Genomic DNA, 17,385 nt, shown 5'->3' with positions numbered 1-17,385 from the left:
TATATGTAATTTTAGGCTCAGATCCTAATTTTGAAAAAATGAAGGGGTCAGCCCGAAAAAGTTGCCAATTTTTGTTAATAATTTGACACATTAATGAACTGTCAACTGAAAAGGTCGTGATAAACCTCGGAAGTCCTCCTGCAGGTGGTTCAACATTTAAATCCACATTCTCTCCAACTGTACTCGGCTCAGTTAAACCTGCTGATGACTTAAATGGTAACAAGGGAACATAGATATTAACTGCCCTTTTATGTTTTACCTAAACATGAGGTCTTCCAGCAGGGCCAACGGGTAAGAGCGACTAAGGAACATCGATTTCATACGTGAACACTCAAGCTCGAATTCATCATCCCTACTAACCATTCTCGCCGCCCTCACCAACTGCCCTTTAACTACTGCCCTCTTTTGAGAAAAGGGATGGCAACTGGAGAAGTGCAAGTAGGTATTAGAATAGGTCGACTTCCTATATATACAGGCGGAGAAGCAGTCTGATTCCAGAGCTTTTGACAGTTCTATATCCAAATAGGAAATCCTTATGGTGTTAAACTGGAAAGTGAAGGACAGAAAATTGGTGGTGTTGTTGAGGAAACTCACAAATTCTTCGGCTTCTTCCCTGTCTCCTTTGAAAAGGATAAAGATGTCGTCCAGGAAGCGAGTATAGAATCCTATTCATGCACAGTAGGATGGGTGCTCCAATACGAACCGATGTTCCCAGTCAGCCATCACCAAGTTGGCAACACTTGCCCCACATGGTGACCCCATTGCTACTCCGATGTTCTGCATGTAAAAATTGTCCCCAAACATGAAAAAGTTGTTGGTTAAAACCAGGTCCAATAACTCTCCTACTAGCTCAATGTCATTATTGCTAGCTTCATGTGCTCTCATTCTAGTCGAAACCCAATCGATTGCCACGTCATGTGGTATACTAGTATATAGGTCTCTGACATCGATGGTCAAAAAATTAAAATGGACCTGGTATTCCATGTTGTTCAATTTAGTCAAAAAAGACCAGGAATCCTTACAAATCTGGGGTTCCAATTTCACAAACTTCTGCAGGATACTGTCGATGACCTTCGCACAAGAGTATGCTGGAGAGCCTCGGCTGTCTATAAGAGGCCGCATCGGGGGATTGACCAGGTCCTTATGTAACTTAGGTATTCCAAAAAGATAAGGAAACCTAGGGAATGACGTATAAAGATAATCATAAAGCTCCTGGTTGATCCTACTTTCCAAAAACATTTCCTCAATGCTGTCCTTAATACGCTTGTATGATTGATTAACCTCGTTCCTGGAACTAAGAGTGTAGGCTGGGGGTGTTAACAATGCTGCCATGCGACTAAAATAGTCATCTTGACTAAAAATCACTGCCCCACCTCCTTTATCCGGTTTACACACACGGACGTTTTGTAACCTAAATGAGGAAAGTAGGTCCATCTCCTCATTACGATCAATTGCCAAACCCCTACTAGGCAACCTCCTGGTACTTCTAATATCCACTTCACATATTTGCTCAAAAGTGGAGAGAAGTGGGTGAAGAGGGGGGTTAAAAGTGCTAGGCACATGGAGTTGTTTCATACTACTTGTATACGCCTCACCTCCCATCATTAACTGGAAATTAAGTTTCCTGGTAAAAGATTTCACATCCAGGATGGTCTTAACTAAGTCCAGGCGCTGCTTCGGAACATATGTTTGACCTTTAGACAGTAAGTCGGCTAAAGCTGTGGAAACTACCATTTGTGAAAAGTTGTAAACTTTAAAATCGCCTGTGGAGTTAACTATAATCTCTGGACCTTCAGATATAACTGAGTTGCCAAAAATGCCAAAGGAAGACCCCCAACCGAGTGGGCTAGCGAATCATTAACTGTCGAAACAGACTCATCACCTCTCAGGGGAGAATCCCTTTTTACCTGTTGTTTCTCCTTTGAACAGGTCGATTCGACCAATGGTTCCTCTGTTTCGGTCTGGCACCTAAAAAATCATTATTGTTGTCAATTTTATTAGATTAGTTATATCTGAAGGTCCAGAGATTATAGTTAACTCCACAGGCGATTTTAAAGTTTACAACTTTTCACAAATGGTAGTTTCCACAGCTTTAGCCGACTTACTGTCTAAAGGTCAAACATATGTTCCGAAGCAGCGCCTGGACTTAGTTAAGACCATCCTGGATGTGAAATCTTTTACCAGGAAACTTAATTTCCAGTTAATGATGGGAGGTGAGGCGTATACAAGTAGTATGAAACAACTCCATGTGCCTAGCACTTTTAACCCCCCTCTTCACCCACTTCTCTCCACTTTTGAGCAAATATGTGAAGTGGATATTAGAAGTACCAGGAGGTTGCCTAGTAGGGGTTTGGCAATTGATCGTAACGAGGAGATGGACCTACTTTCCTCATTTAGGTTACAAAACGTCCGTGTGTGTAAACCGGATAAAGGAGGTGGGGCAGTGATTTTTAGTCAAGATGACTATTTTAGTCGCATGGCAGCATTGTTAACACCCCCAGCCTACACTCTTAGTTCCAGGAACGAGGTTAATCAATCATACTGGCGTATTAAGGACAGCATTGAGGAAATGTTTTTGGAAAGTAGGATCAACCAGGAGCTTTATGATTATCTTTATACGTCATTCCCTAGGTTTCCTTATCTTTTTGGAATACCTGTTACATATGACCTGGTCAATCGATGCCTCTTATAGACAGCCGAGGCTCTCCAGCATACTCTTGTGCGAAGGTCATCGACAGTATCCTGCAGAAGTTTGTGAAATTGGAACCCCAGATTTGTAAGGATTCCTGGTCTTTTTTGACTAAATTGAACAACATGGAATACCAGGTCCATTTTAATTTTTTGACCATCGATGTCAGAGACCTATATACTAGTATACCACATGACGTGGCAATCGATTGGGTTTCGACTAGAATGAGAGCACATGAAGCTAGCAATAATGACATTGAGCTAGTAGGAGAGTTATTGGACCTGGTTTTAACCAACAACTTTTTCATGTTTGGTGACATTTTTTACATGCAGAACATCGGAATGGGGTCACCATGTGGGGCAAGTGTTGCCAACTTGGTGATGGCTGACTGGGAACATCGGTTCGTATTGGAGCACCCGTCCTACTGTGCACGAATAGGATTCTATACTCGCTTCCTGGACGACATCTTTATCCTTTTCAAAGGAGACAGGGAAGAAGCCGAAGAATTTGTGAGTTTCCTCAACAACACCACCAATTTTCTGTCCTTCACTTTCCAGTATAACACCATAAGGATTTCCTATTTGGATATAGAACTGTCAAAAGCTCTGGAATCAGACTGCTTCTCTGCCTGTATATATAGGAAGTCGACCTATTCTAATACCTACTTGCACTTCTCCAGTTGCTATCCCTTTTCTCAAAAGAGGGCAGTAGTTAAAGGGCAGTTGGTGAGGGCGGCGAGAATGGTTAGTAGGGATGATGAATTCGAGCTTGAGTGTTCACGTATGAAATCGATGTTCCTTAGTCGCTCTTACCCGTTGGCCCTGCTGGAAGACCTCATAAGTGAGGTAAAACATAAAAGGGCAGTTAATATCTATGTTCCCTTGTTACCATTTAAGTCATCAGCAGGTTTAACTGAGCCGAGTACAGTTGGAGAGAATGTGGATTTAAATGTTGAACCACCTTCAGGAGGACTTCCGAGGTTTATCACGACCTTTTCAGTTGACAGTTCATTAATGTGTCAAATTATTAACAAAAATTGGCAACTTTTTCGGGCTGACCCCTTAATTTTTTCAAAATTAGGATCTGAGCCTAAAATTACATATAGGAAAGCCAGGAATTTGAAGTCAATTTTTGAACAGAAATCGTCCTCTGTTAGATCTCCTGGCATGTTTAAATGTCAGAATAATTATTGCCGGTTCATCCTCGAGTCTAATCGATTTCAAGTACAGAATAAAGAATTCAAGTTGAAATCTAGATTGAATTGTAACTCTACAATGTTAGTATACCTGGCTCAGTGCCAAAATTGTTTGGGATTTTATGTGGGGAAAACCGAGCATAAGCTTAGGGGCGCGTTATGAGCATATGCGTTAGGAAGGCAAGGACCAATGCCTTGGCTAAACACATTCATGATTTCCTTTGCATAGTTTCAAATTCATAGGCATTGACCAGGTTACCATGATGTTAGAGGGGAGCCACACATTTAAGACTCTTAGAAAGGGAACTATATTGGCAAATTAAGTTAGAAGCTTACCAGTCCTGGGCTAAAAATCTTGTTCTATTTCATGTATACTTGGGTTTGAGTCTGAAGAGGTAGGTTGGCATTAAATTTGTTATTAAAAATATATACATTTTTAGGTAGGAATTTAATATGTATGACCTAGTCTGGTTCAATTATTTTGGTTCTGGTAAGACACCGTATTACTGATAATGTAATTTAATTTTAGGAAAGGGTTCATTTTAATACATGTTTTGTCATTTTGATTTTAACTCATTTCATTTAAAAAACTTTTTTAATTCATGTTCAAAATGAAATTTGTATTTTCCTGTTGGACAGTTTTTATATGTTTAAATGTATTATAGGTTAGTGAGTAAAACTACACTGTGTAAAGAAATCAACTTGAGTAACAAGTTAAAAAGGTATTTTACCTTTAAAGCTCTTAATGATGTTTCTAATGTAATTAACTAAATTAACTTTATCATCAGTAATAGCTGTTTGTACCAAGTGATGTCATACTATTTAAACCAGTTGTAGAATCAATTATTTTGTTTCTGAAGAAGAGTGCCTAAGAAGGCATTCGAAAAGCGCTTTAATAAATATATTTTTCATAAGTTCGGACTGTTACTTAAGCAGTGGTTATATTGTCAGTAACGTGCTGTGGATTTTCTGCTGGTTGGTGCACTTACTGTTTCACCCTTTTCGTGGATTATTGGTTTACCTATCTTTCTTGTTTGATACATAATGCAGTGACAGTTTTTATACACAATGTACATACCCAATTGTGATATCACTTCCCCCATTAATCCATGCCAGCCTCCAAACCCATACAAATATCAACCAAAATAAACATTTTAGATACAACATCAGATGCTGTAACCAAACTTCCATTCATATCATATATTTACTTGTGAAATTACCAATTAGGGTCCTTAATAAAAAGAGAAAAGACCCTCATAACTTGTCATTTAGTCCAGGATGAAATAGGGCACCCAACTTAATAATCCATTTTCTTTCCTTTTGAGTTAGTATAGTGTGCCAACCTTATTACCTTTTACTTGGTCAATAATGACAAATCTAAAAGAAGCAGTTCTGTGTAACTGACAATGTCTGTACAATGCATTTGTAATTTTTTATGACGTACATCACTGAAATGCTCTGAAATGCGACTTCTTAGTTGCCTAGAAGTCTGCCCTACATAAAAGGCAGAACATTGGCAATTAGCCAAATAGACAACCCAGTCAGAGCTGCAATTCCCAAAAAATGAGATATCAAAAATGTGACCAGTGTTTTTACTGCTAAAAGATGAAGTTTTAAGCATATGCTGACACAGACTGCAATGCCCACAAGGATGTGATCCAACAAGCCTATCCCCCAGTATGGTTAGTTGATGTTGGTTCACATAATCCAAAAAAGTTTTCTTATAATGCGCAAAATAGGAAGTGAGTATTCTTCCGCTTCTGAATGAAAATTGGCATCTGTTAGACAAACATTGATCCAGATCTGTATTGGCCCGAAGAATATTCCAATGTTTGTTGACTACATCCTGCAATAAATGTATATTACTGCCAAATGTAGTAACCACAACTGCGGGGGTGGTGCTGCGGTAGCGTTGTCGCCTCATAGGAAGATGTTGTCCTGTTCGATTCTCAGCTAGAGCATCTTCTGTGTGGAGGCATACGTAAATGGGGCGTGCCTTCGTTGAAGGTCGTGCGTCAGGGCTGCTAACCCGGTACGTAAAAATCCACTGCCAATCATTAGCGGACTGGAGTTCCACTGTGGCGACCCCTAACCGGGACAAGCCGAAAGACACAAACAAACTGCCAAATGTAGTAACCAACCTCATGGTTCCTGATCTATCCTTTTTGGTTTTAGCTTTATAATTCAATAAGCTAGATCTCTCACAATTGGCCGCCCAATCACTGTCCTTGCATTATGTATGTCTTATCACTGAAGAAGGTTTGTTACCGAAACCGGTCTGAAGGGAAAGGAATAAAAATTAATTTGCCTCTGAGTGCTGGCTTTTTCTTTTATGGTTTATTTAACAGTTGGGATATGCCGTGCACCAGTCATACTTGCTAGCTTTTTTGGAGGTGTGTCTTTGACTTTCAGCTGGCTGTTGACATTCGAGGCTGGGCCTTTGGCCGTCCGTGTCAGGATTAAGATGGTTCTTCCCCTGAAGTATTTTTGGACTTATTGGAATAACATATCAGGTACTGTTTGAAATTGGATTTTCGGATGTATTTAGATGTTTTGCCAGAACGAGTGGATCGTTTGGTTATATATAGGAGTTTGGTGTAGTAGCAACGCTTGTGAACATAAATCCCCTTTTTTGTTTGTTGGGTTGAGAGGAATACAAGGTGTTGAACTTGTTCATTTGTCGGCCTATTTGAATAGTACTCTCATATTTTGGTGGATTTTTATATTTTTTTCTTCAATACAAGGTTTCCAATTGATGTTCGTTTGGACATAAATATTTATTTTGATAAACGCAAGTGAAAATGAAGGGAAGGTAATGGTGTTTTGGCACTATTATGTTTGGGCTAACATCGGCATTTACAAGCCAAAGATTTAATCCCGGACGGTTCAAGTCAACGGTTTAATACTATTTAAATAACTAACTTTGGCTCTGAGAATACTAATGAATGGGAACTTTTTTCAGGTGTTTGAAGCAGAAGTCGCCAATAACTGATGGAACTATATTTTATTATATGCAAATTTGATGTAACATCGTTGTTCATAAATATCATGAACACATTTTTTTGTTTAAAATATTTAGATTAAGATGTGCCTAAACAAGTGCTTTAACATTTTTTACTTTGTGAATATTAACGAACATTAAAAGTTTTGTTTTCTTTTGAATATTGGTGGGGGTTGAAGAGAAAAATATAAGGTGGATTGAATTCAGGCCAGCGGCCGTTTTTGAAAGTACCTTGATACAGGTTTGAGACTGTGTTAATATTATGAGGGCCATACGGTTTGTTCTCAAATACACAATGCTTGTGTTCTGATGCCAGAAGCAAAGATATCACTATAGGTTCCGGGCGGGTCAGAAGATTTTGATTAACAGGCTAAAAAATTTTACTTAACTCTAGAGTGATATTTTTTGAGAATGGACTAGGTGTTCTTATTTCTGACTTATAGGATGATCCGGGACTGATGGTGACACACCGTTGGTGTTCTGTTCGGTGGTTTATATATTACCATTTTTTGCTTTATTAATGGAAGTAGATAATAGTTGAACATGGCAAGTTAATTTGAGAACGAACTTTGGCCGATTGATATTTATGACTATTTGTGTGTTAGGTAGCTTAAGCGCCATTTTTTGGTGCTAAATTCTGGTGAAAGTCTTAAAGATTTGGTTCATTTTAAAGGTACTATTTTGAACACTGAACAAAGGGGGCCATTTGATGTTGTTTATTATATAAAATTTATGTTCATCAAGGTTTGCCCTTTGACAGCATGGTAATTCATTTATAAGAGTATGCACATTGTTATAAGGGACATATTCATGTACAAGTTTTGCTCATGGGTTTGGACAATATTTTTCTTTATAAATATCACAAAATAAGGGGGTTTTCAATTGCATTTATTGTTGAATATATATAAATATTAATATAAGTAATGGTAATACAGTGCTTTAGGTTGCCTGTATTTAGACCATACATATATAGTTTGAAGTGTATTTTTTATATTTTGACAATATACCTTTGCAACTGTATAAATATAAGGTGAAAAATGCTTTAACCATATTTATAATAACTGGTGGCATAACACATTTGTATATTCTATGTGTTTAGCTGTTTATTTCTCATATGATTTCACCCCTGTTTTTGAAATATGTGGGTCCTCTCTAGTTATTAATGTGTATAAAGATATTTTGTTTTATGCACTTTTTGTTGGAAGGGTAGTAAGCCAAGTGGCCATATGTTTTTTGGCAGTGGTCAGGTCATGTTCTTCTAATTTTGGATCTGAAATATTACTTACTAGGGGACTTGTAGGAACTTGCCCTTCTCACAGAAATATTTTTGAGTTTTTGAATAAGCAATTTTGGTGTGTTTTCCCAGGCTTTGCATCAAATAAGCATTATTTATCTTTGGACACCATTTATAGGGTCATCTGATTATATAGGGCAGGTTTAGAGCTTATTGTCATGGATCTCCAAAGAATTCTGCAGGGTTTGTGTGCAGATCAGGACGGCATAAAAGTTTTTGTAATTGGGACCAATATGGACTGAGTCCCTAATGAGAAAATAGGAGATTTGCATGACGGCTGCAACTTGCTGTTTTACCAACTAAATAAAGAGATGAAAATCTTAAGAACCAATATATGGCATTTGAAATTATTCAAGGCATATAAGAGTAAAGGTATTACTCCATGTGGTTTAAGGGACAAAATTCAGCCCTTGGTTGGTAAACCAGATGACCTATTGATGGATGATTGGCAGAAGGCACAACAAAAAAACACTATGGCTTTTGTTGATATACTAATGTCCTTTTATCAAAGGACAGTTGAACAAAATATTAAAGATGTGACAGAGACGTGAAAATATGAAAAAAATATGAAGGTATGCCTTCTTTTGTGCAAGGCCTGGGAAAACTATCCAAAGATCTTCTCAGTTTTGAGAATGGGTTAAAAGAAAAGAAGCTACATAAATTTCATAGAGATGTGGAGGATTATGAGAGAGTCAAGCCCTTTGAGTCCCAGAGGGGAGTTAGATTTAATGACAATAATAAGGGTAGATCTAATATCAGAAAGAAGAGACCAAGATCTATACTAAAGAAAGCAACACAGGGTCTCAGTACCTCAGGGGAAGAATCATCTATGACTGATACGGAGGGAATTTATATTAGTGACTCTCCTGACTCAAAAAAGGTACAAATTCAGGAGGGCCCTTTAGGAGACAAACCCATAGAGGTGGATGCAAGCACAAAGGTGGCAGCCTTGGAAAATCTATTACAGTCAATGGTGAAGTAGGGACACAATTTTATAATGTACATAATATTTCCTGTTATGTTTTAACAATAGATGAAAAAAGTTTACTTAAAGGTTTAGGGTTTGTTCCCAGTTTTTTGGTAGATGAACATATTTTTGTTTCAGATCTTCTTGCCTTCTGTAGAATTTTGAATCTAACAGTTTTTTGTAACATCTAATAATTCTGAAAGAGCATCTGAATTTCGTTTTCACAATTCTACATTTATGCCACCAATGAATAAATATGTGGGTATTTTTCAGGAAGCCGTCCTAAGGGATTTACATTTCAACTTTAGTTGTGTTAGGAGCTTTAGACATAATCTTTTAAAAGGGGAACAACAGGCTTTGAAAAACCTATATTCCAATTCTGATATAATCATCCTTCCAGCAGATAAAGGTGGGGCTGTGGTCATAATGGATGCCAGTTATTACTGGAATGAGGGAAATGAACAATTGTCCAACCCTTAGAATTATATTAGGATGTCAACAGACCCCACACCTAAATTTAATGTTTTGATTGATTCTTTTTTGAATCAAGCAGTGGAAGAAGGAATCATTGATGGGAAGACAAAAGAACAACTCATGGTTCAGGATCCAACCCGACAGTACCTGTACCTCTTGCCCAAAATTCATAAAAATTTGACTAGAGACCCAGGAAAACCAATTGTTTCAGGACAGGGATCTTTAACTGAACCCATTTCTGCCTTTTTGACATACTATCTGAAGCCATTATTATCATGGGTCAGGGCAAGAATTAGGGATACCACAGAGTTTTTACAAATTATTCAGGACTCACAACTGGAACCTAATTGGCTCATGTGTACACGATGTTAAATCCTTATATACCAGTATTCCTCATTGGGCAGGATTACTCGCCCTAGAATACTGGTTAAATATAGCTAATTTATATGCACCAGGATTTAACACTCTCCTCACATGTCTTGCAGAACATGTACTGACTAAGAACGTCTTCTATTTTAAGGGGGAATGTTACTGGAAACAGTAAGGAACAGCTATGGGGGCCTCGTTTGCCCCAATTTATGCTGACCTCTTTATGGGGTATGTGGAAGATCAGATTATATATGATGTCATGCATAACATTTACCTCTCAGAGATGGATATATGGAGACATTTCTTAGATGATTGTTGGTTGCTTTGGTGTGGGGTTGTGGACTATTTGCTAGAATTTTTGGAATATCTAAATTGTAACTGGTGGGGGATTGAGTTTACTGTTAATTATCACAGTAGAGAGATTAATTTCCTGGATGCCAATATTTTGAGATGGGGATGGTACGCTCAAGACATCAGTAAACAGGAAATACCCACAATACAATAATTTATTGTATGCAACCAGTTTATACCCCAAACATACCATCAACAATATTCCTAAATCACAGTTTATGAGAATTAGAAGAATATGTTCTGCAGACATGGAATTTCATAATGCTAGGCATGATCTTGAGGGTAGATTTATTAATAGGGGATATAGGAAATCAACAGTACAAAAGGCCAGTGATTGGGCGGCCAATTGTGAGAGATCTAGCTTATTGAATTATAAAGCTAAAACCAAAAAAGATAGATCAGGAACCATTAGGTTGGATACTACATTTGGCAGTAATATACATTTATTGCAGGATGTAGTCAACAAACATTGGAATATTCTTCAGGCCAATACAGATCTGGATCAATGTTTGTCCAACAGATGCCAATTTTCTTTCAGAAGGGGAAGAACACTCACTTCCTATTTTGCGCATTATAAGAACACTTTTTTGGATTATGTGAACCAACATCAACTAACCATACTAGGGGATAGGCTTGTTGGATCACATCCTTGTGGACATTACAGTCTGTGTAAACATATGCTTAAAACTTCATCTTTCAGCAGTAAAAACACTGGTCAAATTTTTGATATCTCATTTTTTGGGAATTGCAGCTCTGAGTGGGTTGTCTATTTGGCTAATTGTCAATGTTCTGCCTTTTATGTAGGGCAGACGTCTAGGCAACTAAGAAGTCGCATTTCAGAGCATTTGAGTGATTTACGTCATAAAAAAATGACCAATGCATTGTATAGACATTGTCAGTTACACAGAACTGCTTCTTTTAAATATGTCATTATTGACCAAGTAAAAGGTAATAGATCTATGAAACAAGGTTGGCACACTATACTAACTCAAAAGGAAAGAAAATGGATTATTAAGTTGGGTGCCCTATTTCATCCTGGACTAAATGACAAGTTATGAGGGTCTTTTCTCTTTTTATTAAGGACCCTAACTGGTAATTTCACAAGTAAATATATGATATGAATGGAAGTTTGGTTACAGCATCTAATATTATATCTACAATTTTTATTTTGGTTGACATTTGTATGTGTTTGGAGGCTGGAATGGATTAATGGGGGAAGTGATGTCACAATTGGGGATGCACATTGTGTATAAAAACTGTCCCTGCATTATGTATGTTTTATCACTGAAGAAGGTTTGTTACCAAAACCGGTCTTAGGGAAAGGAATAAAACTTCATTTGCCTCTGAGTGCTGGCTTTTTCTTTTATGGTTTACCAAACAGGGACAACCCATTGAAGGGGGCATTAGTAAAGGACGCTTTGAAGGGTTCCACAAACCCGCACAGCCTCATCCCATCCAGGCATGTCTCAGTAGCCAGCTGAGGAGATACCATCTTGAGGTCCTCCTCAGTCGAGGACCATCCACCTTTTTGTTTCAAAATTTCTAAAATGACGGCTGATCTTGGACAGGCTGTACAGGCCCAGGGCTCAATAACGATATGGGCTGGGATGGATCCTGGGAATGAGGGGGATGCAACTCTAGATCTAGAGAAGGCCTGCTCTACTGTCCAAAAGGCCAACAGACTTATGGAGACCCCCTCCCTCTCCCTCGAATCCAAAGCTACCTGGGGAGGAGGAAGAGTATAATCTACTCTGGATCTGAAACATCACGACAGTATCAGATCCGAGCTATCAAGGGCTTATGCTCCCAGGGAGGACGGCTTCAACACAGTCAAACCCAACACAAGCCCCATGGTCTCAGTGCCAACATCCCGGCTACGAAACTCACTTTGCTCTGAAGGAACCAGAGCCTAGCCTGTCTGGGACCCTGATGGACTCAAGGAGAAAAGACTTTCTGGATCTGTCTATGGCTGCCTTGGGAATCCTGGATCCTGGGGTTCCAAAACGACAGGCTGAATCAGAAAAAGAATAGGCAGCGATGGTACTGGAGATGTCACTGATCCAGCATGGGACAGAGATGCCAGAATCCCCATCTCTATCTGTGCCTTGAGGAAACTCCTCATTATCCTGTCCATACCAGAAGGGAGGAAGCTCCAAGACAATCTCGACAAAGTGGAAGAGTGCCCTAACTTGGTTGGATATAAAATGGTAGAAAAAAGAGCTGGAGAGCTCTTCCTATGATGTGGTCTTGGAGAATGTCTCCGGGGTCTCGGATCTGAGGTGGTTGGATCCGACAAAGGTCTGCCCGGAACAACAGAGTCTATAATGAGAGGGGTTGGATCCTTCAGAACAGGTGGGCCCATGGACACAAATGAAGCCTGTTTCAGCACTCAGATCTGTGGCTTTTGGATCTGAAGCGCCATTAAGTCTGCTCGGACCTGAGGGTGCTGCGGACTTGCTCAGATCCACAGTCCTATGATCCAGCAGTGTAGGTCTTTTTCCAGCCAAAATGAATGAAGTAACCTCCAAAGAGACAGGGGAGGCTCTTTTATTGTGCTCCTTTGAACCAGAAGGGCAAGCAGGAGTCTGAGCACCAAAAGAGGGCAAAAGCCCTTTCAAAATCAATTTATTTCGTCTGTCTGCTAGGGCATGTGGATTGAAGGCTGCACAGGTGGACCAATCCACTTTAAGATTCCCCAGCCCTAAGCAGTAGACGCACTCCTTATGGGCATCGTAACTGGGAATCTTGTGCCCACAAGATGTGCATCTTTTGAATCCAGTGAGTTTATCAGCCATTGAGAACCAGAGCACACTGAAAACACAGAGAGAGAGAGAAAAAGAAGTTTAACTATGAACTTAAACTTTAACCTTAACTTTAACTTTGTACCATAACAAACACTGAAAAGGCTTAAACTAAAAGGGTGCCAATGGCGCAAGTATTAGCAAGGGAAGCCTGACTTTAATAAAATAAAGGAGAGGAGGTTAACGATAGAAAACGAGAAAAAGAACTATACTACGCTATTAAAAAAAAATGGTATGGAAAGGACTTAGCTCTGAAAAGCTATTGAATATCCTATCACGTCTGTGCTTCATGTTGGCAAATGAGATCTGAGGGGTTGGTGCAGAAGAGAGGGAGGAGCTTCAGGCTTCGATCATGATCTAGTGATTTGGCTGGATCAGATCCAATGTTGGATCCTATGACCCTTCCGTGAGGAAGAATGAAACGGACATCAGATACAGATTTTTTTTTTTTTTTTTTGCTTTTCAACTGAATCAACTTGAGAGCAAATGGGGTGGTTCACCAGATCAGGGACCAGAACTGGGCAATAGATGAGTCAACTAGATGCTTAATACCGTTATCTTTTTCCTTAGTTTGGAGCATAATAATTGAACTCCAAGCAATACATAAAATTACTGAGTTGCTGCTGTTATAATACTTTGTTTTGCTCTCAAATGCTTCCTGCTGAAAGTCACAAGTTAATGTAATCATGTCTTTCTTTCTTCCTTGAAAAGAAACTGGTTGTCACTTTAAATGTCTTTTACTATGTATATTGGACTGGCCAAAATGCTAGGAATCCATACACAGGGGTCCCCAAAACTTTCATCCTCATGTCTATAATGCACATTATGCAATATTGTCTCTAATGTGAGAGCATGGGGGTGATCTGCAATTTTTTTTTCCCTAGAATAAGAAGCAGTGTCTTCATTAACAGTTCACCTTATCCATTAACAAGGCATACAACACAAAAGAAAGAGATATTACCTGCAGTAGCCCTCTTGCTTAGCAACTTCCGCCAATGAAAAGATGCAGTCTATAGTTGCTAGGTGACATGCTGCTGTACGTAATGTATGGTAGTGCTCACCAAAATGACTGAAAAAGAAATAAAAAGATGATTTAGTTGAAATAGAATGTGGCTGAAGCAATATACTGTAGTGCAACAGTAATGCCTCCAAGACATAATTCAGGATATTCACGTAAACAGTGCTGCAGTTTACTGCACCAGACATCAACCATCAATACAAAATCTGACCTCTTAAACAGTAAAAGGTCATGCAAAGTTCATAGCAAGTCCATTGAAAAAAAGTATGTGTACATGCATTTCCTGTTTTATGCCTGTTATTCAACTGTACTTTTTTTTAAAATGCAATTGATTTCAGTTGGAAATCTGAGGTTACAGCAAAATTCTTCTACAGTTTCAAGGCACTTCACATTAAAATGTGTTTCATGTATATATGACTGAAGGTTGCAAGTCATCATAAGATAGGCAGTCTTCTTACCCTTGCTTTTGTGTGATATGCCTTGTGACGATCACTTGTCTAATTTCTGCTCTGACTCTTTATTGTTTAACAGCATCTACAAGCTGCATCACTGAACAGCAATGATTATGAGGGGAAAGTGCTCCTTAATGGAGAAAGAACAAAGGTTGAGGGAAAGTCCCCCCAAATAAAAGGGTTAGTGTAACACAAACAGAAGTACAGAAGGAAAGTTTGAGGATAACCGTCTTCTAAATAGCAATCAATCAATCAATCAATCAATCAATAAATAAATACAAAAATAAATAAAATGCAGCTGTCTTCTAGCAGTGATTTTGCTGTTCTCTGTCATTATTCTGATTTACTACTGTGTGGAAGACAGTTAAGTCAGTTTGCCCATTTATTCTCCAAAGTGAGGTAAACTGGAAGAAATGCTAGACATTTGCATGACAGTGTGTCTGATCCTGAAAGCACAATGGGCAAGGGATCCAGTTAAGATCCTTTTCACAGCAGCTCAGTGAATTCTGTCTAAGCAGCTAATTACTTTATTAAGCAGCTACCTGAAATGTGGAGCTGAGGAACATATCATATCTCAGCATAGTATAAAACTCAAGACTGCTGGCATGTTCCAGCACTTTTCAGTATGTGTCTCTCAGTTGGAGGGATATGGGTTCTGATGACTGCAGATAAGACAATATAACAATGTATTAACAGATTCTACCATCTGTGGTACTACTATCTAATTTAACAAACTATTTGTAAGTGAAATGCAACCTCTCAACAAATCTAGTAATTCCAAACAGATAATGAGGTAAAAGACCAAGTGAGACGGTGAGAATAAAAAGTTATATCAGGATGACATACAATGATTCCTAACTTTTACTGGTATTACAACGCTGATTACAGTAACAAAACTGTAAACCCTCCACCATGGTGATCACCATGGTACCACCATAATATACATGTGTGCGCACCTGTCTGTAGCATACGGCCTGTACCTTATGCAATAAGTCAACAGCTCTAGAAGCTGGTATGGCACAAGTGTGTTAAATGATAGTGCATACTGAAGTTCTGCATTAGGTGTAGCAACAGCTCTGACAACAACAAAAGATAAACAGTTTTATCAGTAATGCTCTGTTGTCTTAAACTGCTTTTAGTTAGAAATGCTTATTCTCAAATTATTAAAAATGAAGACTGAGCTGGGTGAAAGTACACCCTGAAAAAATTAATGGAGGCTTAATATAACAAATGTGCCTGACAACATTCTTCAACAATACAAACTTGCAAATGGAAAACAATCCTTCTGTCTTGAGGAGCCCTATTATTGGTATGTCCTTGTCATTTTTATATCTGCTATACATGTAGCACATAAGGAAAAGAATTTCAGAAATCAGACTATACCACATTAATGTCTCTCACTCATTTCCGTAAGGTGTATTTATTAGCAAAACACTGTCAAAATGAACAGCATCAAAGTAAAGTTGGTGCTGGTTTTAGTTTCACATGATGTGTTTGAAAGAAATGACCTTTTCCAAGGAAAGTAATATTCTTTTCATTTCAATAAAGTAGCACCTGTATTTCTACACATATTTAATAAATGGTAGCACTCCAGCTTCACTGTATGACATAAGGAAGCTACAATGAGGAATTCAATTGAGCAAGACAATATCAGGCATGGTCAGCCAGTTCAAGTACACTGCTAGCAATACACCCACTGAAACCCTAACACGGCATTCTAATAAAGGCTGCATAAGTAATCTGCAAACAGCTCCTTTGGGTTATGGGTTATGCCATGATCCTTGCTTTCAGCTGGTGAATACAACACTGTGAAGTGTGATGATTAGTATCATAGCTTTCATTAGATTTATTCCTTTAACCATAGCTGGAATGCAATCTCAGTAAAAGAAACAAAGCAACAATTACGTAAAGTGAAGACAAAGGTGGAAAAGACAGTGCTGAAGTTGGACAAAAACAGTAAATATACTTCCAAAGCACAACGCAGCAGCAGCTCTTCACTGAATCTAGGAAAAGTTGTGGCATACACTAAGGAACAGAAAACACTTCCTGAATCCCCTCTGTTCTCAAAAAGGTTAGAACATTCTGATCAAATATGAGTGAAGTCTGTCATTTTACTTGAGATTCCCCAGTACCCCTCTTAGTCTTGAACTTAACAGCCAACTTCTCAAAATGCTATTATAGCAATAACACACTGTTGGGTGTGGGTAATGCTGGATTTACCCACGGTTGGTGTGCTTTGGTCATGACGGTGAAGCCCAAGAGACCAAACAAAGCCAACCATGGGTAAATCAGCATTACCCACACCCAGCCGTGGGTTACTGCTATTATACAATAACATTATTTAAGAAAAAAAAAAGAACTTACTTTTCTTAAATGATGTCATTATATAATGGTGCTGTGATGTTCTTCCTCTTTAATTTTATGTCTTGGGGATGCATGATGTACTGTGCATGAGCATGGGACTTACATTTCCACTCTTACACAGTATACCGGTTGTTTAGAAAAAAAATGTAGATGGGGAAGGTGTTTGTAAGCTACTATGTCAGTCGCGATGTTCTGCATACAGGATGAATCAGGTGGATTTTTCTTTCTTTTACTGTACCTGAATCTTCTTGATTGCAGAACATCGTGGCTGACTTAATAGCTTATGAAACACTAACAACATTGTTTGTTGTCTGGAAGCATACATCTCAACCTCTTACAGCAAGAAATCTGGACAAAGCCATAAATAATGGGGAGATACAGCTCCAAAAGTGGGACGGTTTTTAAGTATT

The 17,385-nt window shown here is 38.6% G+C and overlaps 1 protein-coding gene across 1 annotated transcript in view; it reads right to left on the bottom strand.

Moving 5' to 3' along the window:
- Positions 1–17,385, bottom strand: part of MSH3 (mutS homolog 3) — a 3,764,176-nt gene that overhangs the window by 1,500,957 nt on the left and 2,245,834 nt on the right. Inside the window, exon 18 of the mRNA XM_044064237.1 lies at positions 14,103–14,210. Coding sequence (XP_043920172.1) covers positions 14,103–14,210 — 108 coding nt within the window. The remainder of the gene's footprint in view (positions 1–14,102; positions 14,211–17,385) is intronic.

Source organism: Protopterus annectens, chromosome 2.part2 (assembly GCF_019279795.1).
Source record: "Protopterus annectens isolate FY-2018-M chromosome 2.part2, PAN1.0, whole genome shotgun sequence".
NCBI classification, from domain to species: Eukaryota; Metazoa; Chordata; order Ceratodontiformes; family Protopteridae; genus Protopterus; species Protopterus annectens.
This window is presented reverse-complemented; position numbering and strand designations above follow the sequence as displayed.